Genomic DNA, 26,053 nt, shown 5'->3' with positions numbered 1-26,053 from the left:
GCATATTCAAAACTGTTTCAGTATTACGGTACTTAAAAAACCCCAAATATAAAAATTCATGGTATACCTTAATAAGATCATTCATGTCTGATTTCCATGAATTTGCTTCCTAAAAAGACAGAAGAAGAGCTGTTGAAACTTATCTAAAGACAGATTTGTCAAGATAAAATCTAGAGTAGGTATTTCATCAATTTAAATGGGCACAATGAGATCCTTGTGAACTACTAAATCTTACTGTACACTTCTTTTGGATTAGAGCACCACCTTCTGTTCCATCACAACCTATCTCAGTTAATTCAGGCCTTTCATTTGCTTGTATGACAAAACTAGTGGTCATTTATCCCAAGCATTTATTTTCTCACTCTACAAATCTATCAGTGATGAGAAGTCAATAGACTCAATTCCACATTTGCTGAAATCATCATCTCTGCCTTCCTATTAACCTTCTTCATAAGAAAGAAAAAGAGATTTGAAATCATTTGTGTCAACTGTGTCTTTCCCACCTGCCATTCCTTCTCTCATCTCGTCCTGTTCTGTTGCCTATACTAAGGTATGTTACTCGATTAAGTTTTTACCAATAGTGGTGAGCAAATATTTGCAACGTAAATGGGGCACAGGGCATCTGTTCTCTTACTGGTACAAACAGTCAAACACAATCCACTAATATGTTACAAAATCTGTGAAACAATGCATCAGCTATACTGTAAGATATAACAGATGAAGCTATGTTTTCCAAAGATAGAGCAACAAATAACTGGCACGTAATACACAGTATTTTTAGGGAAATATGCAAGCTGAAACCTTCAACCACAGAAACAAACCAATAGAATCAAAGCTATCATGTTCCAAGCCAATTCACAAACCTGTGGATATTCAAAGTCTTTCTTCTTTCCCAACACTTATATTTACAAGAACAGAGAGGACCACAGCAGACGGGCTAAATGATCAGGTATACCTCACTTCCAAATAGAACCAGGTTAACGAACAGATAAAAGCCTCTATTTTCAAAAGCCTGATGCAAGTTACATGTTGCCAGCACAGAACCATTCTAGCACCAAAAGTAGACTCATTAGCATGAGAAACAATACAACAATGTATACCAGGTAATTCTTCAGAAACAGCACTCTTTACCAAAATAAATGGCAAAATGAGAAAGGAAGTAGCTTAAGTCGTCCCTAAAGTTGACTGCAGATAACTAGAATATTGTTCTTTCCCAAATTGGAACATTAACATCGGCTCTGTAGCTCTAGTATCATAGGAAGAGAGCAAGCACAAAACAGCCACTGAAAATATCTGAAACCTTAAAACAAACAAATAAATAGAACACTTTTTTTTTTTTTTTTAAGTTTTTTTATGTTTGGTAGAACAGCAGTAAGAACCTTGACAGTCTAGTCCATTGCATACTCATTAAGATATTACTCAGATTCAAAGCCCTTCCGCATACAAAGACTGCAGTATTTCAAGTTGTGTGAACAAATGTCAGCCTTTTTACAGAGGCAGAAGCAAGAACAACATTTTTACTGATACCAGACCTCTAAGGTTTTTTCCACATTTTTTATTCACCTTATTCAAACTCTTGGTCATTCTGACATAACATGGGCTTTACCTGTAGCATGTCATGCATTTCTTTCCTCAACTGGCCAAGATCCTGAAGTAAATCATCTGCTTTTTTCACCGTTTTCTCAATTGAATTGCAATTTTGGAAGGAGCTTTCAAAACTGGGGAATGAGTCTGTACGCAAAGCAGTATGCCTGGTGGGAGAAACACTCTTGATTAAAAGTCTCATGGCTCCTCATGTGGCCCAACAAAGTAGTCAACTTTGAAACTGAGCATGAATTTAAAGTGCAAGAATACCAAACCTTTATATAAAATGGAATTTGCTTTTTCACCTGAGGTTACAGACAGGTTATAGGGCTATCTCTGTTTACCACTTAACACGTTGAGCTGTATCCTTGTATTTTAAAGATTGAAACTAGATCTAAAATTCAGATTTAACAGAGCAACATTTAAACTTTGGATAGCTTTCCATTTGAAGCAATTAATATTTTTGTCCGTACTATCAGAAATAAGACTATATATGTAGCTGTTTCTCATTGTATTAGTGAAATTATGACATCTAATTATTGCCTGGGGAAAATATGTTTCAGACTGGATGGCTATTGTATTCAGCAAAATACCATCTGCTTCTAAGATTTTGGCCACTGATACCAGAGGCTTTGACGTATGCCTTTCTGCTCTTCTTGTTCTGAAGGACTATCCTAGAGAAGCTGCAGCACAAGAAGATCCTTCACTGCCACTGGAAGATAGCAGAAGACCTAAAGGTAAGACACATCCTCACCCACTCTAAAGCTTAGAAATCGTTAGGCAGATGCCACTCCTTCCCAACAAAGCATTGTCATACAGCTCCCATAAGCAGGCAGCTTGGAGTGTCACTGACAAGGGCAATTCCAATTTAACACAATGCCTGTATAGTTGACTTCCTGACACTACTCCACAAGCTGCTGCAATAGAAGAAATACACTCCGAAGACAGCAAAACACTTCAGGTGGCACCCCCGACCTCTGAGAAAGGTGTTACAAACTATCCTTAGCAATGAGCTTTTATCTACCTTCAGTACCACAGAAATGCACAAGTAGCATAGAATACCAGTGCTCCAGGGTTTTACTTCAAGCACAGCTTTGTCAGACTCAAGGACCATGCCAGTGACTCTGTTACACCATTGATATCTAATACACCTTTCTCAATTTCATTAAAACAAACAAAAAAAATCTTCCTCAATTTGGATTATGTCTATTTACCTGTCTCTCTCAGAATGCCAGCTCATTTTATTACTGTTTAATGCTGCCTTCTTGGAAGACTCAGTTTGCCTCAGTGGCATTTCTTGAGAATTCAGAATATGCTCAAGAAGTCTCCCTTCACCTAAGGCAGAAAAAAGAAAGTTAAGGTTGTTAAATATATATATTTCTTTTCCTGTGCATATATTTCACCATTATATAATACTCACCAAGGATAGTAAAAATAATTCTTAGATTTTAAAATATAGATTTAGTTCAGATAAGACAAGTCACATAATACCACCCACACTAATATGTCTTATGATGACTGCTTTACATTAGCAAAGTCAGAAAACAGATGAATGAAACTGTGACGGCAATTAACTGAGTCACAGAGAAACATTCTGTCCATCATGTCACAGGTCGCTCAATTTTTTCATCTGAGAAAACATTTCAGTGAGCAATCATGTCGAGATGCTGTAGGTTAGATCAGTACTGTTCCAAATGTACTTTCAAATATTCTGAATATATGCATTTAGGTGCCAGCAACCTGACAGCTCAGATTAGGTGAGGACCGCATAAAGTAATCCCCAGGCCATACCACTCATGCCAGTGGAGGGCAGGATTGTCTTACTCACAATACCTTCACTTGTGGATTTGGGAATATTTTCCTTTTCTGTAACAGGGTTTTCTTTCTTTGAGATTTTCACATTTTTTGACACAGGTTCTGGAGCATATCTCCGAGGAACTGGTGTCTTTAGAGGAGATTTTTGTGTGTGAATGCCACAACTTTGAAATTGGCTTGAATATGCTTCAGGGAAAAAAAAAATTAACGTTATTTAAATGTTAACAATTTTCTTCATAGGAAAAAAAATCTAGAAAAAAAAGTCATGCCAATATTATGAATTTTTCACAAAAATTCAGAACATTACAGAACTAGTTAAAAAAGTAAACAGGAAGAAAGTTTCATACTTACAAGCGCTAGTATAAAGAGATCAAAAACACCTCTAACCATAGAATGAGCTGGTTCATTACAAGCTTCCACATAGATTATTACTCAATAAGATTATTTTAGGTTAAGTCTAGGCCTCTGTTGGTACAGACTAAGCAGTTAGTAAACACCAAGCTCTCACTTTAATTTAAACTGGAACATCTTCAGAATAAGTGGTATACGTTATATAGTATATTAGGCAATAAAATCAATTATACAGAAGAAATATTTACTACTCATTACTGATGGGATGTACAGTCCAATATTAATGGAAACAAAATTAAAGCAAAACTAACAGTGGAAGTAAGATATTAAGAATTTGTCTTCACCTTGGTCAAGTGGACCACTAGTGGGAAATAAACCCCTCTGACATGAAGATACTTCATTAGTAAGCAATCGCTGTTCTGGCTTCTCAGATTGTTTTGCCATGAGACTGGAGGAAGGCACGTGAATTTGTTGTAAGCCACCCATGTTGACTGCAGAGCTAATGAGATGAGACTAAGAGACAAAATTACAAAGTATTTCTGATATATGCATTAGTTTCCCCAAGCAAAACTCTAAGCATGAATACTTGCCATGTAATCATATTAATCAGATTTTGACATGCTATGAGAGAAAACTAATTTACAACAACCTCAGAACACAGACATGCTTGGACATTATTCTGCTTTTCAAAAAGCACGCAGGACTCTCCAAAGACACAATCTATAACTATTCTGAGATTTTTAATCTGACTGGCTACTTATTAAATGCAACTTTCTTTAATTAACAAAGGTCTAAACAATTTCTTAGTGGGAATGAGAACATTTCACAATTTTTGCATTTACTTTCCACAGACACAAAAACTAGGGGGTAGAGGGGAGCAGGTATCTGGGACAGAACCGAAAATAAAACTTTTCCCAAAAAGCTCATGCGCTGGCCACTGGATCTTTCTTTCTTTCCTTCTAATACTAAGATATAAACCAAATTATTATAATATTAACACTGAGATACAGAAGAAGTTAGTAAACTAAAGCTTCTGCATTGTTACTTAGATACCTGAATATTCATTTGTTGCTCTTGTAACTTTTCCAAATGCTGAATTCGTTCCACCATGAAAGCATTCATTTGTTTTTCAAGCTCACTAACTCTTTCGTGACAGTGGGGCTTCTCATGCTGAGTCTTCATATTTGTTTGCTGTTCAGCAACACGCTGCAGCTGTCTGTCTGTCTCCTGTAGTTTATGAAGTAATGCTGAAACTGAGTTAACTTTCGCTTCCAAATCATTTTGAACCTGCAAGAGAGAGGAAGGGGGGAAAAAAAAAAAAGGAACAGAAAAAACCTTACTGCAAAAGAGATGCAAGAATGAAGAGAACAAAACATCCTCCCCATCATCATGGAATGATTTGCTTCCCGAAAGACACAAATAAAATCCTAGTTAGCCCTAATGTTTTGTGGTTTAGCAATACTATGAAATTTTTCTAAAAAATAAATCAAATGGTCTCTGTCCATTTGCCCATTTAGCCAAATACAAATTAGTTCTCTCCGGTACATTGGTCAGTAAGTCTGAGATTACTAACACACAGAAAACAGTAGGCAGATACATTCAGTTTCTCTGGCTCTGCTACCAACAGTTTCAGGCTTGCTTAGAACATCTACTATTTTAAGTGGACAAAAAACTAATGTTACCACAAGCTACTTACTTTAAGAAGAGGAGCTGTAGTAGCAATTGCAGCAGCAGTTGCTGCTGCGATGTTTGTTACAGAATCAACTTCCCTGTGTGCTGACCTGGTGTCATGACCAACACCTTCCTTTTTTTCTCTGGAGGCATTTCCTAAGAGCTGTACCTTCACCTCCTTAAGTACAGGAGTATTTTGAGTTCTATAAAAATAAACAAGTGCTTGTAAATAGCATTGTTTTCTCCATATCCCCTCCAAGCAAATGATTTCCCACAAGTAACACTGATATCACTACTTATATAAGCATTTCTCCTTGAAGCTCTTGACACCTAAGAAACAATTTTATTCTCATCTTTTAGCATGACACGAGAAATTTCTCAGGATTATGTTACAGATTCTAATATAAAGGGCATCTCCCTGTGATGACCACAACAAAGAATACGTTCACAGGTTGTATTTTGCGAAGTTCAATGTGCTAGTAGCAAAGTCCAACTAAATTTCTGATCTTCAAGATTTCCACCCTGTGAATAAACAGCATGGGTCCTTATCTGTCTTTAAAAATTTACATGGTTTTGGCACAAAATGAATTATCTATCAGAGCAGATCTCGCCTGACTCCTGTGTCATGAAATTATTAATTCAAATAGTCTAAAGGCATTACCAAAAATATGCAAAATAAACAAGATACTCAAGTGAGCTCTGAATGATGAAATAAACTGGAAACACCTTCATAGACAGAAAAAGAATACTAACAGAGAACAATAAAGAATACTTTTTTCCTTACCAGCTATGCATTTTGGCAGAAACTGAAGTAGTATAGTAGTATATCTGTACAGAAACAGAACAGCTGAGATGCTAACAACACATACTTACTTTTGCTTTAATACTGCTCTCAAAGCCTCTTTCTGGCCAGTAGCATATTGAGAAATAAAAACATCATCTGTAGGGAGGGTCATAAAATATACTTTGTTGAGTTAACTAACACAAAGTGTCTATTTTAGAGGTAGATACAAAGCGTTACCTCAACAACATGTACAATTTTGCTGCAAAGAATCTGTTGCCTGCACAAACTACATTATCTATTGCAGTAACAAATTATTTCCCTTCACTACCTAGCAGACTTAAATCATAATGAGAGTAAGAGTGGGCTTCATTTAACACAATTTTATACAGTATTGAACGTCAGTATCAATAAAATCTATTTTGGTATGCTGTGAAAATGACAATAGCTTACCTTCATAAAATATGGGGGAAAATGCCATATAAATGGTAACTTGAGCTCAGACAACCCATTCAATAAAACCCTGCAAACTCTAACTTGAAAAAAATGTAATTAAAAAAAAAAAAAAGAACTGTGATATGAATATTTCCCCACAGTCATCATAAATTACAACACATTTTCTTAATAGCTTTAAATTATGCTAAAAGGATTGCAGGCTTTCCTTCATCCACTGTTTGCTGGGCAGAGGTAACAACCCAAGATGTGGCAGCTCTGGTGTTTCCCTGCTGATGATTACACACAGCTAGTACATACATACTGATAAGCCAGCTAGCTGCTGCCTTCGGGAGTGCAAAAGAGGAAACTAAAGTACTGATTTTTGGCCTTAAATGGGGGTATTGATTTGTGTTTCTTTCCTCTACACAGCCACAGATATCCAAGAAACCTGCAGAAGTGTATTTTCTTTAAAAAGTCTTCACCTCCCCAGATCTGATTGAAACTGACTGGCAGATTCAGAAGTTAAAGGAAAAGGCATTGGCAATGTGATTTCTTAGATTCTTAAGGATTAAAAATATACTTTTTATGGTGTAGGTCGCTTGCAGAAAAATATGCATTTGTAGTACAATTACTCACAAAAGGAAAATGCATCCAAACAAGGTCCCCCCCGGCAAATTCTCTGTTCAGAGACATGAATAGTTTGATTAGCAAAAGGAATCTCAACATTCTGGTGCACTGGTAGAAGTCCCTCTCAGTTGATCACAAGAGCTACATAAGCCAGTGTAATGCCAGCAAGACTGAAGTAAAATTTGCAAAATTTAAGGATGTAAATTAAAATTATCATCTTTTTATCAAAAAAACCTTTGAATATTTTCACTCAAAAGTTTCTATATTGAAGAAAAATACCCAAGATAAAATTAAAGCTCCCTTTTCCTATATCTAATACATTTTCTTATAAAAAAGTATTAATAATTTTTCTTATAAAAAAGAGGCTGTAGCAGTACTTCAATGTGTCTTACCTTTAGGTCTTCTGCTATCTTCCAGTAGCAGTGAAGGATCTTCTTGTGCTGCAGCTTCTCTAGGATAATCCTTCAGAACAAGGAGAGCAGAAAGGCATACATCAAAGCCTCTGGTATCAGTGGCCAAAATCTTAGAAGCAGATGGTATTGCTGAATACACAAATGTAAGCATCTCCACACACTAACACAAGGTCTCGGAACAAAACATGTCAAGATCTCTACCACAGAATCATCTGGATCGTAGTCAAGAACTCACATGACATTTTAGGGACAAACTCCCTAGAAATACAATTAAAATTATAAGTATATTCTAAGTGCTGATTAAGTGTACTTTCCTCCTTTATGGCCAAAGAAGTAGTAGTGAAACTACACGTGTTTAAGTTTATACAAGTTGCTAATCTCAAACAGTTCAGGATTACCCATACACACAGAATTAAGCACTCATAACACTGACAGTGGAACTGAAGAGACAGAGCTGTATTTTCCTGAAGTGGAATCCATGAATAATCAAAGTCTACGAGGAGTCATAAAGGCAAGTTAGGAAAGTAAAAATCTCTTACTTAACCTTATTTGATGGTGGAGTACTCCACCATCCTTTTGAGACTTTTGTTCAGCTCACTAGGTCTGCTTTGAGCCATGCAGAGACATTGCTGCAATCCCTTCACAGCACAGGTTAATTTTATCCTCATGCATCCTTATCACCATATGGATGCCCTAGAGACAAGTTTCCACTCTATGTAAGGCACAACAAACAAATCAAAGCCTTTTATTTGTAAGTATTAAAGAGTTCCATATAAACTAATATCCATTTCGTTATCTACGATAGGAAGAGAAAAAAAAATTACAAAAAGTTTTAGGTTTTTTAACAAATGTTGTGCCATGTGTAACTGCCTTTTCAAAGGAAGAATTACACTAAAATGTAAAAACAAGCCTTGGTATTAATTATGCAACAGGTAGCAGTACAGTAAACAAAGCCCCTACAAACACTTCAGCATTAATATCACATTAGCAGCAACTCAAAGAGGAAAGCAGCTGCACAGTTATTGTGCAGAAGCTGAGCCAAAGATTTGCTATGCTTTTACAGAAGCTACAACTTCTTGAGAAAAATGCTGTCTTCTTAGTCTGGAACTGCAGGAAACAACAGTAACTTTTCTTACCATCTGTGATAAAAACACGGGCTCTGCAGAATCTTCTACTGAAAGCAGACATTCTGGACGTCCTTTAGTACTCGGGACTCCTAAAATAAAAGCAGTTTTACTGTGGTCATAATGATTTGTTACACATTTTCAGTATACCTTGACTAACCCAAATCTCAACATTTCTTCTGCCTGTATTTTTGAATATCTAAACATAATGACTTTCATAACACAAATGACCGCAACCATTAAGATGAAGCTTACAAACATTAATGAATTCTGTGAGCCTGGATTATAGACTTGTTTTACAATGTATGACAAAGTCACTGAAAAACAGAGCATCTAAAAAATCCACAATGTCTAGCTCAAATTCAAGTCTAAAGATCATAGGAACATAGAAAGTTACTCGTCTAGAGAAACAATTGTAATTATATGATAATGTATCTTACAGAAGAAGGACACTGAGGAAAGTACACAGTTATGTCAGATTCAAATATGTCTTCCTAACACTATAAAAAATAACATCTTTTGAAGCTGTTTGAACCTTGAACCCCAAAGGACTAAAATCCCTTCCCAAAACTCCAAGGACTGTAATTGATATGTATTTTAAAGAAACAAAATGAATATTCTGACTAGACAAGTGGCACAGACTGTGTCAGTTTTGAATTTGAAGAGTACATAGTACTTCACTACAGTTTCATTCCATTAAAAAAAGACTTAGAATTATTTACTTAATACTACTATAAATAGTTTTTTTAAAAAGTTACAGAAAAGGATGCAATTTATTTTTTTCATTTTGTTTACTCATCTACATGAGCTTCATTCGTACAGGCAGTTGACCAGCATATGTTGTTTGTGTCAAGCAGGTGGGGCTTAGGAGGGGGAGGGTTGGTTGGTTTGTTTGTTTTCCAAGGCTACAAGGGAAGAAAAATAATTTTAACAAGTAAAATTTAAAGTTATGGTAGATAGCAGGGATACTTGTTTTTTTCCTAAGAGTTTTTTGATAGTTGTTTAACTGACCAGCTCTGAAACACATATTGTTTCATAAAACCTGTAAAACCTCTGCAAATTAAAAAAAGACTAGAGCTGAATGACTTTCTCAGAATGCCTACTTCCAACATTTAATATTTATTACCTTTGAAATGTCCAATGAACACTTCTTTAAAAAGGCAAGCTTGTACAGCTAGAGCTTGAGCATCGACTAGGTCAAGCTCTCCAAAAAAAAAATCACCTTTAAAGAAGCAGAGAAAGAGAAGTGTTCAAAAGGCTTTGATCTCTCTTCCAGTATAAAATGACAAAATAATTCACAAAATTCCATGAAAATGCAAATGTCGGACAGCAAAGAAGGCCCAAATATTGGGACCACTCAGAGCTGTCTGTTGGCAGGAGCAATATTCTGTTAGGCACAGATTTGCCTGATGACTATTCTTTGGGCATAAAATTGAAAAGGTACATATGGTGTCTAAAAGGATGAGCTACAAACTGCATTAAAAACTGACTGGAAAGGCATCAATCTTGTTAACTTTCTGCTTTAGGTCCCTTCACGCTTACACTGTTTTATCCTCTGATGCTGCCTAAAACCTTCCTGCCTAGTATATTTGTGAAATGTCACGATGACAGCCATGATTTTTCTGATAAAGATGACAACTGCCTAATTTAATTGGAATAGGAATCTGCAGTCAAGTCTGGAGTTCTGTTAACGGAGCTCCGACTGACCACCTCACCCCGCACGACTCGCTTTTCCTGTGCGAAACAACGTCTGGGAAAACAAACAAACAAACACAGCTTTTGAAAGAGCGCTGATATTTGCGGTACCTGAGCACAAAAATTACTTCCTTAATTATAAAAACTACTACGTGACTGAAAACGCTGCACGGCCATTTTGACCTCAAACCGAAGCTGAACACTGGCAGTAAACCACGCACCGGGTGCCGCGCTGCGGGGGGGGCCGGGGGTCACTGTCCCGCAGGGAGCCCTGTTGGTGAACAAGGCTGGAGGAAGGCAGGGTGTTCCGTCTCCAGCCCAAGCCGCATCAGCTGCCCGGCAGGGAGAAACCACTTCACGAAGCTTCTCGACAGCGATCGCCACTTTTTTCGTACGGCCGCCGGCTCCTCTCACAGCGTCAATGGGCTGCTTCTCCCTGTGGACACCGGTGGAGCGGATGAGCACGTCGCCCGCCGTGAGACTGGCCAGGGAGTCTTGGCTGAGGCTGGAGTTGCTTCCCGCTTCCATGAGGATCTCATCACGCAGCTCTGGAAGAGAGTCCAAAAGCAGCAGCCTGACAAAGAGGCCGTCCCCGCGGGCCGGGCCCCCGCCGCCTGCCCCCGCGGGGGGAAAGCGGCCTGAAGCCTCCGTGGGACGGTTTACCCTCCGTGGGACGGTTTAGCCTCCGCGTCCCGGGCACGCCTGTCCTCCCCGGCGGCCTGAGGGACAGAGAGCCCCGCCGCGGCCCGGCCCGGCCCGCTCCCCTCACCAGAAGCACCCGCCGCCATAGCAACGGCGCCCGCCTGCGCCCCCTCACGCCTGCGCGGGGTCCGCTCCTCAACAGCGTCCGGAGGGAAACTTGAGCCCGAACCCCGCCGCCTCCCGGTAGAGCGCTGCGCTTCGGGGAAGGAGAGTAAAGCCGTCGGTAAGTCCGCGTACGGCCGATTCGCCGTTTGACGAATCGGCGGGGCCGGTAGGCCTGCTGCGGCCCGGCCTTCCCCTTCCCGCGCGGTCCGGGCCCTGCGGCGGTGAGGTACGGCGTTCGCGGGGCGTGGGTCCGGAGGGAGGGAGAGCCGGGTGGGCCGTTAGCGGGAGAGGCGCCGCGGTGGACGGCGGCCCTGTGCAGGGCGGGAGGGACGGAAAAGGTCGCACGGGTGAAGGAAAAAACTGTCCGTTTTCGGGTGTTTTCTCGCTGCCCGGGCGTCTCGTCCTCGGTTGGGGTGGAGGGGAAGGGGGCAGCGCTCGTGTAGCCGCACCGGCCTGTTGGGCTGGGGCTTGGCTGAGCGGGTGTCTCCTTAGGTAGGGAAACTCAAGGTGCCCTTGAAAGCAAGAACCGAAGGATGGAGTTAAAAAAAAGAAAAAATCAAGGTGAAATTATCTTATCTCAGCTCAGGATTTGATCTGACTGGGTCAGAAGTATCAGCCAGGCCTAATCTAACTTAAATAGGAGAGCGCTTACGGAAAAACACGTATTTTCTCCCAGGACAGACACCCTTGTGTCTTAAGCTCGCTCTGATTTCAGACTTACTGTGTTAACTCACCTTTGGCGTTCAGAGACTTCTTCTACCATTGACCTTTTTCTCTTCAGACCAGGGTCTAGCCCACAAGTACACTCATCATCAATTATAACAATCTGTGCGCCAGGTACTTCTCATTATCCAGCCACCTCCTGACCAGTCCCTCTCATCTCGCCACGTGCCTCTGAAGGCTGACCGTAGTGTGCGGAGCGAGAAGAAAACCTTCCTGTAACCGCACGGCAAGCACCAGTTTGAAGGAAAGCGGCTGGACCCGTTCTGGGTGTGGGGGAGAGCTGGGCTCTCTGCCTTCCCGGCGGGAGGGGACGCAGCAGGGCCGTCACCGGTGCCTCGCTGCGCTGGTGCAGGACGGAGGGTGGTTTGCTCAGGCGTACAGCACCGGGAGTTCAGTGTTAAATTGCCTCTTGCCCTGAATTTATTGTGATTAGTTGAGCGGCCTGCTGGTTTCATAGGCATTTGTAGTTTGATTAGCTTCAGTAATAGAGCTCTTTAAATCAATGAGGGGGTTTTCTTTAATCTGATGTCAATCAAGTTCCAGCCTAGTAATTCCCAACGATAAAAAAAACTTTCTCTACAAGCTGTGGGTGCTTTATCTTGACACATTTCCTTGACTTGATATTTTTATTCTTCTTTGTCCTTTTTACGCACATGCAGAAACACTTGCATGGTGTTCTGTGTGTACAATTGGAAGCAAAGTTTTAAAAAAAAATTGTAGCCCTCTATGTATAGAGTACTTGTACCTACACCTAATTCAGATTGTTAATTGGGATAAGTGTGGTGGATTTACGGTGTCTCTCCATAGCCCTTCTCCCCCAGTAAGATGTAGCTCCTCACAAAAAGTTTGAAAAAACCCAAAACATGGGGCTTGTTTAGTTTCCATGGGGAAGGATACTGTTGACTCAAGATTAGGTAATAGACACTGATGTTGATTACATCAGTGGAAAAAAACCCCAACTTTCTCACTGTAGTTTACAGTGCATGCTTCACCTGTAAGAACTCCAGGCTGTTAAATGGATGCAGGCTTTTTCAGCCACCCAGCAGTACAGTAATAACAATCAAAAGCTCTGTTCCAGTTATTAGTGCTTAGGAGTTACATTCATGAGCTCTCTGCTTACGAAGGTCTGGAGAGCATAGAATGGTTTGGGTTGGAAGGGACCTTAAAGACCACCTAGTTCCAACCCCCCTGCCATGGGCAGGGACACCTTCCACTAGTCCAGGTTGCTCAAAGCCCCATCCAACCTGGCCTTGAACACTGCCAGGGATGGGGCATCCACAGCTTCTCTGGGCAACCTGTTCCAGTGCCTCACCACCCCCACAGTGAAGAATTTCTTCCTAATATCTAATCAAAATCTACGCTCCTTCAGTTTAAAGCCATTATCCCTTGTCCTATCACTACATGTCCTTGTAAGAAATCCCTCTCTGGCTTTCCTGTAGGCCCCCTTTAGGTACTGGAAGGGTGCTATAAGGTCTCCCCAGAGCCTTCTCTTCTCCAGGCTGAACAACCCCAACTCTCCCAGCCTGTCCTCATAGGAGAGGTGCTCCAGCCCTCTCATCATCTTTGTGGCCCTCCTCTGGACCTGGTCCAACAGGTGCATGTCCTTCTAATGTTGGGGACCCCAGAGCTGAACGCAGTACTGCAGGGGGGGTCTCACCAGAGCAGAGTAGAGGGGGAGAATCACCTCCTTTGACCTGCTGGTCATGCTTCTTTTGATGCAGCCCAGGATACAGCCCAGGTTGGCTTTCTGGGCTGTGAGCGCATGTTGCTGGCCCATACTCAGTTTTTCATCCAATAATACCCCCAAGTCCTTCTCTGCAGGGGGTTCTTCTCTTCTCAATCCACTCATCGCCCAGCCTGTATTTGTGCTTGGGATTGCCCCAACCCATGTGCAGGACCTTGCACTTGGCCTTGGTGAGCTTCATGAGGTTCACATGATTCCACCTCTCCAGCCTGTCAAGGTCCCTCTGGGTGGCATCCCTTCCCTCCAGCACGTTGACCACACCACACAGCTAGGCGTTGTCGGCAAACTTGCTGAGGGTGCGCTTGATCCCACTGTCCATGTCATTGCCAAAGATGTTAAACAGCGCCGGTTCCAATACTGACCCCTGAGGAATGCCACTCGTCACGGGTCTCTACTTGGACATCGAGCCGTTGACCACAACTCTTCCCCAGATACAGCTGTGGAAGTTGTATTCCCACAGCTAAGAGGTTTTGGAAGCGTTCTGACATACGTAGTTCTGGCTCCTGTTCCTCCTGCCATGGAAACGGGTAGATGATTGACCCAGGTTAGCTAGGAATCTTTAACCTAATCACTGTTTTTATTTAATAAACTAGCTTTACCTTTTTAAAAAAAGCTGTCACTCTGTAGTGATTTCATGTTTCCATGGCAATGGGAGTGGCAGCCACAGCAGAAGCAAATATTGGAAGCATTTTCCAGATTCTAAAACAGGGCTGGGAGCTGGGATGGATCTTTCATAGATAATAGGTCTGAATAGGCTGAAGCCTTTATTATCTTTGGAAAAAGGATAGAAAATCCATTATGCTTAACTATGAGAAATCAAAACCTCAAGTTATCCTTAACTGCTAATTTTGCTCAGAGAGGCTTATCTTAAAAGAATGTCTCTTTAGAACATCAAAACATACTTGGAAGAGCTCCAGGGCCCTTAAAGAAGGGAGATTTCCCAGCTGCTGCTACTTTGCTGGTAAACCAGCACATGCAGAGCATGTGGCCCTTGTTGCAGAGGTTTATTCAGAGATATCTGCTTCCTTCAGTGTGACATGTTTAAAAGTGCAATGCTGAATTTTCAAATCACATTTAGCCCAGAAGAGAGTAATCCAGGCTGCGTAGGCTTAAACCTGAAGCATGCTGGAGTAGTTTGAGCAGCTATGTAAGAAGCTATATGGTGTGTTAGCTGAGGTGCCAAGCCCCGTAATGGGCTCTTTCATCACTTTTCTTTTTTTTTTTTTTCCTGCTTGTTTCACAGGCTGGAGGGAAAGGGGACAAACAACAGGAATACTTGATACGTTTAACAGACTTTAACAATAAACCACATATGCACATTTCTGGGAATGTTCAGGTAGCACATTTTCAGATGTTAAGGCAACTGCCCGTAATTTATAGCTACTGAAGAGGTGCAGTAGAGCTGTATAATTTCACTGCCTGCTGTGTGGAAAGTGTGAAATACCTGTAGAGGGACAAGTGCTTCAGACACTTAAAATCAGATAGTGCTATTGTGCTGATTTAAATCAGAGCTGTTTCCCAAGTGCAAGTGTAAAAGCTTTGTGGAACTGCAGTTCAGTAAATCTGTAATTTTAAGCTTGCCAGACTAGACACAGAAGAACAAAAGATCAGGTTTGTTATAAACAAGCATAATGAAGCAATATTGAGTGTAAGAAAATGGTGCTGACAGTTGAAGCTTTTAGCTTTCTGTACTTGGGAGAGAACAAGTGTATCTCCTGTTCTCTGGGGTTTCTAACTCTGTTTAATAATCTGCTTAAACTGACTTGATAGAATTGTCACTGATTTTTCTTCTAACAGGCTGAGAAATGAGAGTGGAGTTGCCATCCATTTTCACTAGTTGTTGTCACATCCACTTCCCCTAAAACAAGTTAGAGGTTTACATTAACCTAAGTAATGCCTTGTTTCTTCTGAGCAACCATATCCTGTAGGTTCTTCTTAAGAGTAACCTCTGTTGCCTATCTACCCATGAGGAATTCTTGGTTGTGGGGGTATGCGTCTTAAATCCAAGAATTGTATGTGCTTTTTACCTCCAATCCCTGAATTGGCTTCCTGTGTAGTGATAAAGTGTAATGGTAAGAGGTAGATGTTATAATAGCTCTGCTACTGCGAGGGGCTATAGGGAGAGCGCATGCTTGTGAGAGCTCCATAACGCTATTTTTAGTTGCTTAGTTTTCTTTCTGTTGTAGAAATAATTATTAATGTCTTTTTGTTCTTGTTCAGAAGGCTTGCTTACCCTTCCCCTTCCCCCTGCTGAGAGACTGGAATAGTTTAAGCTTTCTAAAGCATGAATGTCTTGCTCAAAATTTGGCAAAGCGTAATACAAGATTAATTGTAAGTAGTCCTTGCTAAAGGGCTAAATGAACTTTTTTCACAATGTGATTACACTTCAGTGCTAATTTTTCTTCCACACGTTGATGTGAATTAAACTGAAGGATCTTGTTCTCATCAACATGTAATACTAGCTTGCATTATCACTCATGTCTTAGATAACATGTAAATTAAGGGAAAAGGAAAACTAGCTTGCAGTATTCTTCTAGGAAACCTGCAGGGATACTTTCAAGCCTTAACTCGTTTACTGTGTTGGATTAGGAATGTGAGTCTTCCTTGAGGATGCTTGCTTAAATTCTTGGATCTATGGCTGTTCATTCTTCCCTTTGTCTGTTTCACTTCTTTTAAGGCCATTCTCATTCTTCTATGTTTTCTTGCATTTAATTCACTATATTCAATGACCAGAACATTTGCTGTAGTTTAAGTGTTTGGTGAGAATGCAGCTACATAGAAACCAGGCGTCTGCTTCTCTGATGCAAGCTGGCTTATGCTGCATCTACTCAGAGTGGCTACCATTTTATACTTGCCTTTTTTCCTTACTATTTTTACAGATGACATCTAGAGTCACTGAAACTGTAAGGCTAGAAAATGTTATTGCTTACTTCTTCCCCCACTCCCACCCTAGTTTTACTTTGTGAGTTTGAAAGCATTTATAAAATACCTTTTTTTTAAGTTGCTAACTGTTTGAAATGCTTAAAAAGTGTTTAAAGGACAGCAGTTAACAGGTGGATCTGGGAAGGTTTTATACCCGGAATTAACTGGGATGTTCTTTTAACTGAATAAATCTCAAATAGATAACTTTCCTTCAAGTGGATGGCTTGAAAGTTTGCTAGGGAAGTTGCATTTAAAGACACTTCAAGGACGTGTAAAATTCCATTCTGTTGTAAAATGTTGCAGTTCATATGTGTGCTTTTTGTGTGAAACTGAACTTTTATCTTCAGAATAGGTGACTGAATAGGCGGTAGAATATGGCTGGACAAATATCGGAATCTGATCAGATCAAGCAGGTAAGATGCTGTCTTCATGAGTGGTGGCTTTGGAGATCTTCTCTTACTTTGTCACATAGAGTAAAAGGTGTAGGGCATGGAGAAGGACAAAAAATTTAAGTTATCACCTGAGTTAAGACTGCAGTAGTTCTGCAGCAACCAACACTTAAACATTTTACCATTGACAGACACACTATAGCATCTAACTTGAGTACTAGCAGCATTTGGTGCTGAAATCTTCTGACTGATAGTAAAATTTTTTTTTAGTGACTTGTCCTTTAAATGTTAGTGTCACCAGATGGCCCAGGCAGCTGTGTGTAAGAAAAATTAATGCAGGGTTTTTTTAAATACTCATTGTCCAATTTTTATTTGTAGTTCAAGGAGTTTCTTGGAACATACAATAAACTTACAGAAAACTGCTTCCTGGATTGCATAAAGGATTTCACTAGCCGAGAGGTTAAACCAGAAGAGGTAGGTAAATGCTTTTGATGACTCTTTGGTAGAACTGCTGTGTAGCACTCAAATTTCAGAAGCAACTTAGAAAGTTTTGATCTTTCAACTAGCTGAAAATCTAGTTAGCAGTCTTTAGTGGAGTATAGGTGTCTGGCATGTAGCTTCCAACTGAGAAAGGAAGTGAGTTTGTGGAAAGAAGGGAAATAGCTTGTCAGTAGTTTTGCTTCTCCAAATATGTCCAAAAGTGATGACAAATACTTCTTTGCACCCTCGCAGCCTGTTTACAAAAAGAAACCAACCAACCAAAGCCAAATGCTTTTGATGTATTAGATCATCAGCTAGAGACAAACTATGGGCTAGGACCTCTTGAGGTTTTGTCATTGTTGTCTTTTCATTACGTGTACACAGAGGGAATCTTCCTGATCTCGCTTGAGTATTGGCTGCTTATTGCAATTCTGTGTATTTCATTCTCTGAGCTATCAGTGGAGGTTCTTGTGCCTCAACTTCTGATGGGTGGTACCTTTACGGACATGGAAGTTGCCCACCTACAGCCTGCATCTCATTCTTTGAAAGTAGAGTCCTGCTGCAATACTTGTTTACCTACCCACATTCCCTGCATTGTACTGAGTCATAGAAACGTAGGCCTCCAAAGCTCTGGCTGTTAAAGCCACTTCTCTGCATTGCAGGGAGCTCCATCACATAGTCATCTGCAAAAAAAGATTAAGCTCTCAGTAAGATTAGTTGCATGGTTTTTGCCTCTCCTCTCCTGTTGAGAGGCTGTTTCAGAATCTCATAATTTTGTTGGTTAAAAGTCTAATAACCTTTGCTTGACTCTGCTGGCAGGGAAAAAAAACCCTAAAGTTTTACACCAATCATTATTTTTGAGCATTTTCTGCCTCCTTGGAGTTCAACTCCTCAGCGCAGGCAAAAATCATGTCTCCTTTCAGCTTTTGTTTTGCTGTGCTAAACAAAGCTCTCTTAGCTTCCCAAGGCAGATTCCTTGTTTCCCTGATCTCTGCATCTGCTTTAGTGGAATTTTTATTGGCTATAGGAGGTCAGAATTATTCTGGATAAGGTCTTGTTACTACCTTTTACCAACTCATTTTGAATTGCTTGAACAACGCAAGGAGTGTCAGTTAACATAACTGACAGAAGTGTTAGTGGCACAACCTCTTTACCTTTCTGTGATGGTATTTGATTTCCAGTAACGGATTATACTTCTTTCTTCTGCTACCCAAAGTGTTACTAGAATTTCTTTAAAAGTAACTGTTCGTATAGTCTTTCATTCAAGACCTGGGATCCAAAACCAAAGAATGCTAATTGGAGGGGAATTAAGATTATTTAGATACAAAAAATATTCTTAGATTCTGATCTACTTTTTTTTTTTTTTTTTTCTTCTCGCTTCTGTGATCTGCAAAGAAGCCATGTCCAGCAGTACAGGAGCCATCTGTTAACGATGGAGGCTAGGAAGAAACTTTCTTATGGGAAGTTTTGTCCATAATTATCCATTACGGGGTTTCTTGCAGAGCATCCGGCTCTCGCCCCTGCTGGAAACAGGACACTGGTCTAGATGGACCACTGGTCTGATCTGGTATGGAAATTCCTATGTTCTATTTAAAGTTGTAGTTTCTTATTAAATAATTAAGATGAATACCTCCAGGAATTTCCTTTGAGATTCTACATTTGAAAAAGCAACTTCTGACCTCTTTCCCTACAGCAAGTCTGCGCTGCAAGTCTAGACTTCCCCGGGCACCATGTCATAAACACCACACCCTCTGGGAGAAGTGGCTTGGGGTAGTTCCAGAATTTGTTTTCTAGTCAGACTTAACTTCTGCTTAACAGGTTTTGCTGTAGCTGATGCCAGGTGAAGGAGAGAGGGTGGCGGGTGGTGGGTGGTGTGCACAGCTGCATGGGTTTTTTTGTCTTGTTCATTTTCAGCCCCTCTCCTTTTCTCATCCCTTTATACTGTGCAGAATCAAAGCAATTTCTGGTTTTCTAGTCATCACGCAAAGTGGTTGCCTTTTCTTTCTGTCTAAATTTGTTAACTTTTACTGTGATAGCAAGGTTTAGAACCATGATACAGAATATCCAGTTGGTAGAAGTGTTGCTCAGAAATAGATCTAACTCTTTCTCTACACTTAAAGAAAGAAAAAAACCCCTCTAAATTTAAAAAATAATACCGTGGGTGGGATAGTCCCTGGTACTTATTTCCCTGTCAGCTGACTGATCGAACTTCAGAGGGTGCTGTGGTTGCTTTTGTGAAGGTTAACCAAGCAAGTACAAGACGACTGATAAAGCTAATAGAAACAAGGTCAAAAAAGATTTAAACTGAGCTAGCAAACAGGAGACCATATTTGGCTGTCAAAAATAGTATGTGTTTGTAAACAGAATTAAAAAAAGATACTAATTTAACAGATGTAGTATTTATTGCAAAATAAAATGCTTTATATACTTTAATTTCACAAGAGGAGCCCAAGGATGAAATGGTAGTATCTCTAGATCTGAGATGTTTTCCATGAAGACTTTCATATGAGAATGGAATGTTAAAAGCCATTTCAGACATCCCTCAAAAACTAAACTTCACCTTTTCCACTGCACAGAGAGGCTGTGCACAATTAGGCCCTCATCTTGAGGCTTAACACAGAATATGAGATGTAAGTCACCTAATCATTTATCCTTGTATATGATTATATTTTGGGTCCTGTTTGGGGAAGTGTTTTAACTACTGTTTGAAGCCTTCTGTTTCCCTCTTACTCTAGATGACTTGCTCAGACCACTGCCTACAGAAGTATTTAAAAATGACACAAAGGATCTCCATGAGATTTCAGGAGTACCATATTCAGCAGAACGAAGCTCTGGCAGCTAAAGCAGGACTGCTTGGCCAGCCTCGTTAGACAAGAGCACTCTGTTCAGACTTTACAAGCAGTGCCAGCGTTCATTGGGCAAGAAACATTCTGGATTTTCTACTGTTGGCATGTATGTCTGGCAACTCAGAAGAGACTTCTGGATGCTGTTCAGACAGTGGAAACCATGAAGGGTTAAAAAAGAAGTTAGTCATAATGGACTGGCAATGGAGTCTGTTTCTGAGGTCCTTTTCACTCTACAATGGAGTAATATTGATACAAACTTTTCCAGGGCCCACAGACTGGTATGTTTAAATTTCAAGGTGGGTGGGAGGGTTATACTTCTTTTCTGCTAGGACTGGTTCAGATGAAAAAAGTGTAATATGGGAAATACACTTTTTTATTTAATTCACATAAAATAAATGGGAACCGTACCGTTGTATGTATGTTCTTTCCAAAGATACATTTTTAGGGCACTGCTTGAGAGCAGTGTTTTGTTTGCTGTTGTCTCATTCCAGCTCAGCTACTACAGAGTTCTGTTCATTCATTGCTGCTTTAAGTTGCTGATAGGTAACAGAATTAGTGACTTTGTTTCAGCAGCTGGGGATTTGTGAATATGTTATTTCTCTTAATTCGGGAAGAACAACTGTTAAGCCACCCTCACAGAGCCCTGTGATCATTCTCACTCTCCCAGAGTGCTGGATGGTGATGATTAGACCATCAAGACAAGGGTGGTTATAAATGGCAGACAACTGCTGTAACTAATGAGTTCAGGTAGGCAGGGGTGCTCTGCCAGCTTATCCCTAGGTTATGTTTGCCTCTTGCTTCACCAGGTCATTTACAAGGAATAGAAGTGTGTCGTTAGCAGCACCTGTGCCCAGGGCAACTTCTATGCACTCCTTGTTTCCCTCAGGGAACCCCAGGGGTCCTCCAAACCCAGCTTCCTTGCCTGATGCAAGCATGATGCACTCCAAGCACTGAGCTTGCTGGCAGTTTTCTCCTTTAATTGTGTGGATGCCAATTGTGTGAAGGCCAACAGAAAGTACAAGGTATGCACAAAACGACGTCTTTTTTGCTGCTGGATGAGTACAGAGAGAAGCTTGTGGAAGCTAGCTGTTCTGATGTTGTGGTTTTGGTTTAGAAAACAACACCAGTCCTTTGAAAGGATCTTGATAGCTGAAATCCTGCAGTCAGATTGTTAGTACAGTAGAGTGATAGCTAACAAACAGGCACATTTTACTTTAGTTCTAACTAATAAAATACAGTAACAAAAGGAACTGAACATCAGGATTACCATATTGATTTTTGAGATTTCAAGCGATGAAGACTGAAACAAAGCTATTTCATGTCAGCTGCCAGGTTCTGTTGTTGGGTAGAAAGGCAACAATAAGGAACAGAAGTGGCAGGAAGCCTGCCCACATGCTTTTTTGTTGTTACCTTCTCTGTTGCTTTTTATTTCTAGCAGCAGTTTGAAAGAATGATTTCCTGCCTGCTTTTTTTTCTTCACTGCTTAAACTCTCAGCTATCCAGGCTGTGGATTACTAGGCCCTGACCGCAGCACCGTACACCTGCCACTTGCACTGGACACTGCTCTGCTTGCTCTTTAAAGCTGCCCCAGCTCTCCACAGAAATCTGTTCATATGCCTTTCAAAGGTGGAAGAAACAACTATGTTCCTACGGTCTCATTTACGTGTTTTGTACTAGCCATATCACAGCTCTTTCCTACATAGCCCATGCCTTGTTACCTTGGAGATGGCCAAGAGCTAACTCTAAAATAGTATAGGCTAAAAAAGAGCCCAAATAAGGCAGCAAGTCTCCAATGTCCTGTTTTTTCAAAAGAATAACTGTCTAGATTGTTTGCTACAATTAGGCAAATTAGAAATAATATATCCATAGTAAAGATACAAGGCTTTCTTTAAAGCAGTTTTTTTGTTTAAACATTTGAAAATAATGCATGACTGAAATTATCCCATTTTCCATTGCATCTTAGTGTGCGAAGAGAACAGTTGCTCAGAAAAGTGACTGAAGAGTTTAAGTGATGGGACTGCAGGATGTTCATGTCTTCTGGGCAAAGCTCCTTGGGGCTCAAGTGAGGGTGGTTAAAAAAAAAAAAAATCGTGGTTTTCCCTCATGTTTCAGTGTTTGGGGATTTGGGCGCAGGAAGATGTTTAAATATTTGTTAAGACAGATTTACTGTACAAAACATTAAGCAAGTGTTAGAGGGACTTAGTTAATAAATTACTCACTTTCAGCTTCCCCAGTTTCCTTTTAATCCAGTTTTAAAGCTGCCTTAACCCCCTGTTGTCCAGGGAGAACATGTATTCTTAAAATCTAATTAGATGTCACATCCCCCTGCCTCTCCCCATGCTCACTAAACAAATAGGTGGGATGAAAAGTGTCACTGGAAGTACGAGCATCGGGTTGATAGCTGCTACCCTGAAATTAAGCTGGCCAGACAAAAGCTCCTGACTTCTACAGGAGCAATGTGCTTATAGCAACTGTAGTTTGTTTATGGATGTACCTGTTAATTATGACTATTTAAAAGCTAACTAGAGTGGAAAACAACTTGCAATGCTACTGCACAAAGATGCAGATAAGAATGGAGTTACTGGCTCGCTCTTTTGGATAACCAGTTTTGTCCTATCTCTGTTTCACTCAAAAAATGTTGCCATCTTTCAATCCAGGTGACTGATTGAAGAAAGATGATACAAATATATTTTAGCTCGGAAGTGCATCTGTGTAACTAAAGCATCCAGGTGCTGCAGAAAGCAACAGTGAAAACTTTCTTAGAAGGTTAACTTGCTTTGCTGAGCTTTGACTTCCCTTTGCCTCCTTGATGACTTCGCACATCCTGGTGGGTGGCTCAAATCATGTTATTTAGAAAATAGCACTGATAAGATTTTGTTAACAGGACTTGTGGGTTGAGAATGATTCAGAACACAAAGTGTTTCAGTGCCTCTCACACATATGTTATGAGCATGTATTGGCAAAATGTTGCAGCTGGTCTTTCCTCCTTGGAGCAAGATCTCCCAGCACCTGATTCTCAAAAATATTTAACTGCAAATGCAAAAATCAGTATTTCCACAGTGCCTGGATGCATGTCCACTGTGAGCGCCCACAAAGGCAGCCCAGGCTGCATGTTTTCTCTCCCAGCAGAGTATTCTAACTTCCATGACATAGCTTAAATCTGGAGTGTTCTCCATTCCTCCTCTTGAATAGCTTCAAGCTTGCATGGCATAATGAAAAGCACAGCCAAAATCAGAATAAAAATGAGGCAGCTTAATCTCTGGATCATAACTGAAAGGCAACAGTATTTAAGATAAGGTGTGTGGAGAGTAGGTGAATCACCTTGATGAGGCATATTAGGTTAGGTGCAGGAATGGAACCAATCCTGACGGAAAGAGGAGCAAAGGGTGAAAAACAGGGTGCTGCTGAAGAAGGAGTACTGAGAAGGCTGTGGAAAAAGTGAGCCACAGAGTGGAGGTTGGAGGGGAGAGAAGGCAACAGCAGTGCAGCCTGCCAAAAACTGGCATGATGAGACTGGGCTACTGAACAGACGCTCATTTGGAGGTGATGTTCATTGCAGCACAGCCAGGAACATAGCTCCTTCCTTCTGAAATGAGTGTCTGAACCAAAAGGCTAGAAAAGAATGCAATTACTAGTCAGCCCACAGAAAACAGAACAATTTCAACAGGAAGGGTCAAATGAGAGTCGTGCTCCAGAATGCCCTGTACATCAGTGGTACTGGCAGAGTGATCAGATCAATCATCTGGAAGATTATAATAGAGGTTCCTTGAATTCTCTCAAGGACAGGAGCAAAGTCCTAATTTCTGTAACCCCTTGCTGAGAGCTTCCACTACTGAGCTGTCTGTTGGAAGGCCGGGAAAGGATGTGACTGCAGTCTTCTGTGAGGAAAGTATGGGTTAAATACCTAATGCCCAGAGATAGAGTGTGGCTGTGACTTCAGTGCAAGGAGGCATTGCTCTGTACTCTTAAATACTTTGAGAACTAGAGTTTATGCAACAGTTCTTTTTTCAACATTTTCTATTAGCTAGGTTAGGAAGTCAGAACACAGCATTTGAGGAATCTAGTTCAAATCTTGGGAAGTCCATTAAGCTCAGCTCCAAAATTTCTTTAATGAGTCTGGCCCAAACTCTAAAACCTGTAAAAGCAATTTGAGCTTGTACCTGAACTTGCATCATGCTTGCACCTTGAGTTTCAAAAAGACAGCATTAAGAGAACTCTAAAATTTAAAGTTACAATTCTGCTAAATATTAGAATTTTTTTAAATTATGTTTTACCTTAACTTCATGCTCCTTAGCATTTTGGTGTTAGGTTCATTCTGTAAACACAACAGGGAGCATTCAATATTCAAGCTTTAGTAGTTCAGGACTGTAAAATGATGGTAAAGTCTGTTTTGCCAGGATTTCTCACATACAGAAGCAGATGTAACTGAAAGAGATATGAAGGACCCTAATCACTCTTAAAAAAAAAAAAAAGTCTACACTTATACAATGCTTGAACAGACCACGGCTGGTTAAAATTTTTTATTCTCTAACTTTAATCTGAGGGAAAGCGAGAGGACTGCCGAGGGAGCTGGGCTTACTGTGTAAATAGTTAAGGTAGCATACTTGACATATCACCATTTGTTTATGTAATGTGAAGGGGAGCTTATCTAAATTTCAAATAATCAAAGTAGAAATCCAGCTGGTGGCTATTTCTGTATTTTACAGATCCTGCCCTTCCTAGGAGATAGAACTGGGGACCCTCTTCCCCTCTTCTTCTGCCCGAGGATGTGTTGAATTTCTGTGCGTGCTGCTGCCCCAGACACCTGCCAGGAACTCCCTTTCGGGTCAAGGCTGAGGGAAGAGGGTTTCAGGCCTCCTTTGCAGCAAGGCACACTCTAACCACCTCATCGGTAGGAAAGGGGTGTTGGCCGCCTCTCCTGCCCTGCTTTTGCTGTGGGGCCTGCTTACATCTCCGGGAGAAAGCGCCTCAGTGCCCCACGGAAGCCATGGATCCCCCAGGGACGGCGTCGGGACCTGAGGAGAAGAGCTGGAGGACTTCAGCCCTGCCACCTTCTCCCCCGGGGCCCTCCGGCTCTTCCAGCCCTTCCCGGGGATGGCGTCCATCGGCCACCCCGCGGAGCGCCCCTTCCCCTCAGCGGGGAGCGCGGCCGCCGAGGCGAGAAGGCGCAGCCGGCCGCCGCGGCGGGGCCCAGCGCCATGGCGGCGAGTTCTCCCGCCCGCCTCAGGGCAGCGCGGCCCGGGCCGCCGCCTCCGAGCTCCCGCCTCTCTGTTTGGGGACGGCGGCGGGGCTGGCCCTCGAAACGCCGCCTGAGCAGGGCCCGCGGTGGCGGAGAGGCTGAGGGACGGGCCGGGCCCGTGCGGGCGGCCGGGGACCCCTCGGTAACCCGCCCCTCACGCGTGGGGGGACCCGCGGCGCCAACTTGAGCCCGGCTGCGGGCTGCCTGTGCCGGGCCGGGGGAGGGAGGGTCCTGCAGTCAGTGTGTGTGGAGGAAAGGAAAAAAGCCCACAGGTTTCTTACAGGTTTTTATTGCCTTCAGGGCACGCAGGGAGGACGTCTCGAAGAGGGAAGCGAAATGCTTCCTGGCTGGCGACAAAGGCGACGGGGCTGCGGCCATGGCGGGAGAGGCGCTGCTGGGCTCTGGGG

The 26,053-nt window shown here is 41.5% G+C and overlaps 2 protein-coding genes across 20 annotated transcripts in view; one reads left to right on the top strand and one right to left on the bottom strand.

The window, feature by feature from the left end:
- KIAA0586 (KIAA0586 ortholog) overlaps positions 1 to 12,384 on the bottom strand; it is a 74,804-nt gene extending 62,420 nt beyond the window's left edge. For 7 of the 12 annotated variants that reach the window (XM_030001766.2, XM_030001831.2, XM_030001793.2 and 4 more), the window contains exons 1-12: positions 11,266 to 11,354; positions 10,718 to 11,044; positions 8,814 to 8,893; positions 7,657 to 7,726; positions 6,295 to 6,361; positions 5,447 to 5,624; positions 4,804 to 5,037; positions 4,095 to 4,263; positions 3,418 to 3,585; positions 2,799 to 2,919; positions 1,607 to 1,751; positions 68 to 109 (exon numbers count right to left, since the gene is read on the bottom strand). In XM_030001766.2, coding sequence (XP_029857626.1) covers positions 68 to 109; positions 1,607 to 1,751; positions 2,799 to 2,919; positions 3,418 to 3,585; positions 4,095 to 4,263; positions 4,804 to 5,037; positions 5,447 to 5,624; positions 6,295 to 6,361; positions 7,657 to 7,726; positions 8,814 to 8,893; positions 10,718 to 11,044; positions 11,266 to 11,284 — 1,620 coding nt within the window. In that variant the 5' untranslated portion in view covers positions 11,285 to 11,354. Of the gene's footprint in view, positions 1 to 67; positions 110 to 1,606; positions 1,752 to 2,798; positions 2,920 to 3,417; positions 3,586 to 4,094; positions 4,264 to 4,803; positions 5,038 to 5,446; positions 5,625 to 6,290; positions 6,362 to 6,655; positions 7,248 to 7,656; positions 7,727 to 8,813; positions 8,894 to 10,717; positions 11,045 to 11,159; positions 11,355 to 12,037 lie in introns of those variants that run through there. The other 5 variants (XM_030001813.2, XM_030001803.2, XM_041128318.1 and 2 more) reach the window with 5 other exon arrangements.
- Positions 11,348 to 24,654, top strand: TIMM9 (translocase of inner mitochondrial membrane 9). Of its 8 annotated transcripts, none has more exons than XM_030001965.2 (4): positions 11,348 to 11,421; positions 17,040 to 17,105; positions 17,460 to 17,555; positions 20,297 to 20,814. In XM_030001965.2, the coding sequence occupies exons 2-4, from the start codon at positions 17,067 to 17,069 to the stop codon at positions 20,429 to 20,431; spliced, it is 270 nt and encodes an 89-aa protein (XP_029857825.1). In that variant the 5' UTR covers positions 11,348 to 11,421; positions 17,040 to 17,066; the 3' UTR covers positions 20,432 to 20,814. The 8 variants fall into 8 exon arrangements, 7 of the variants coding, with proteins under 7 accessions (XP_029857825.1, XP_029857814.1, XP_040984304.1 ...); XM_030001954.2 differs by having other exon boundaries at positions 11,417 to 11,529; XM_041128370.1 differs by lacking the exon at positions 11,348 to 11,421 and adding an exon at positions 11,461 to 11,529 and having other exon boundaries at positions 17,045 to 17,105.
- The last annotated feature ends 1,399 nt before the right edge of the window (positions 24,655 to 26,053 follow it).

Source organism: Aquila chrysaetos, chromosome 2 (assembly GCF_900496995.4).
Source record: "Aquila chrysaetos chrysaetos chromosome 2, bAquChr1.4, whole genome shotgun sequence".
NCBI lineage: Eukaryota > Metazoa > Chordata > Aves > Accipitriformes > Accipitridae > Aquila > Aquila chrysaetos.
The sequence above is the reverse complement of the archived record's forward strand: the minus strand, read 5'-3'. Positions and strand labels throughout refer to the sequence as shown.

Excerpts from the sequence above, each read along its gene's own strand:
- TIMM9 (XM_030001965.2), top strand. The coding sequence starts at position 17,067 with ATGGCTGGACAAATATCGGAATCTGATCAGATCAAGCAG. Across the intron at positions 17,106-17,459 it reads AATCTGATCAGATCAAGCAG|TTCAAGGAGTTTCTTGGAAC; the intron begins GTAAGATGCTGT and ends TTTTATTTGTAG. Across the intron at positions 17,556-20,296 it reads GAGAGGTTAAACCAGAAGAG|ATGACTTGCTCAGACCACTG; the intron begins GTAGGTAAATGC and ends CTCTTACTCTAG.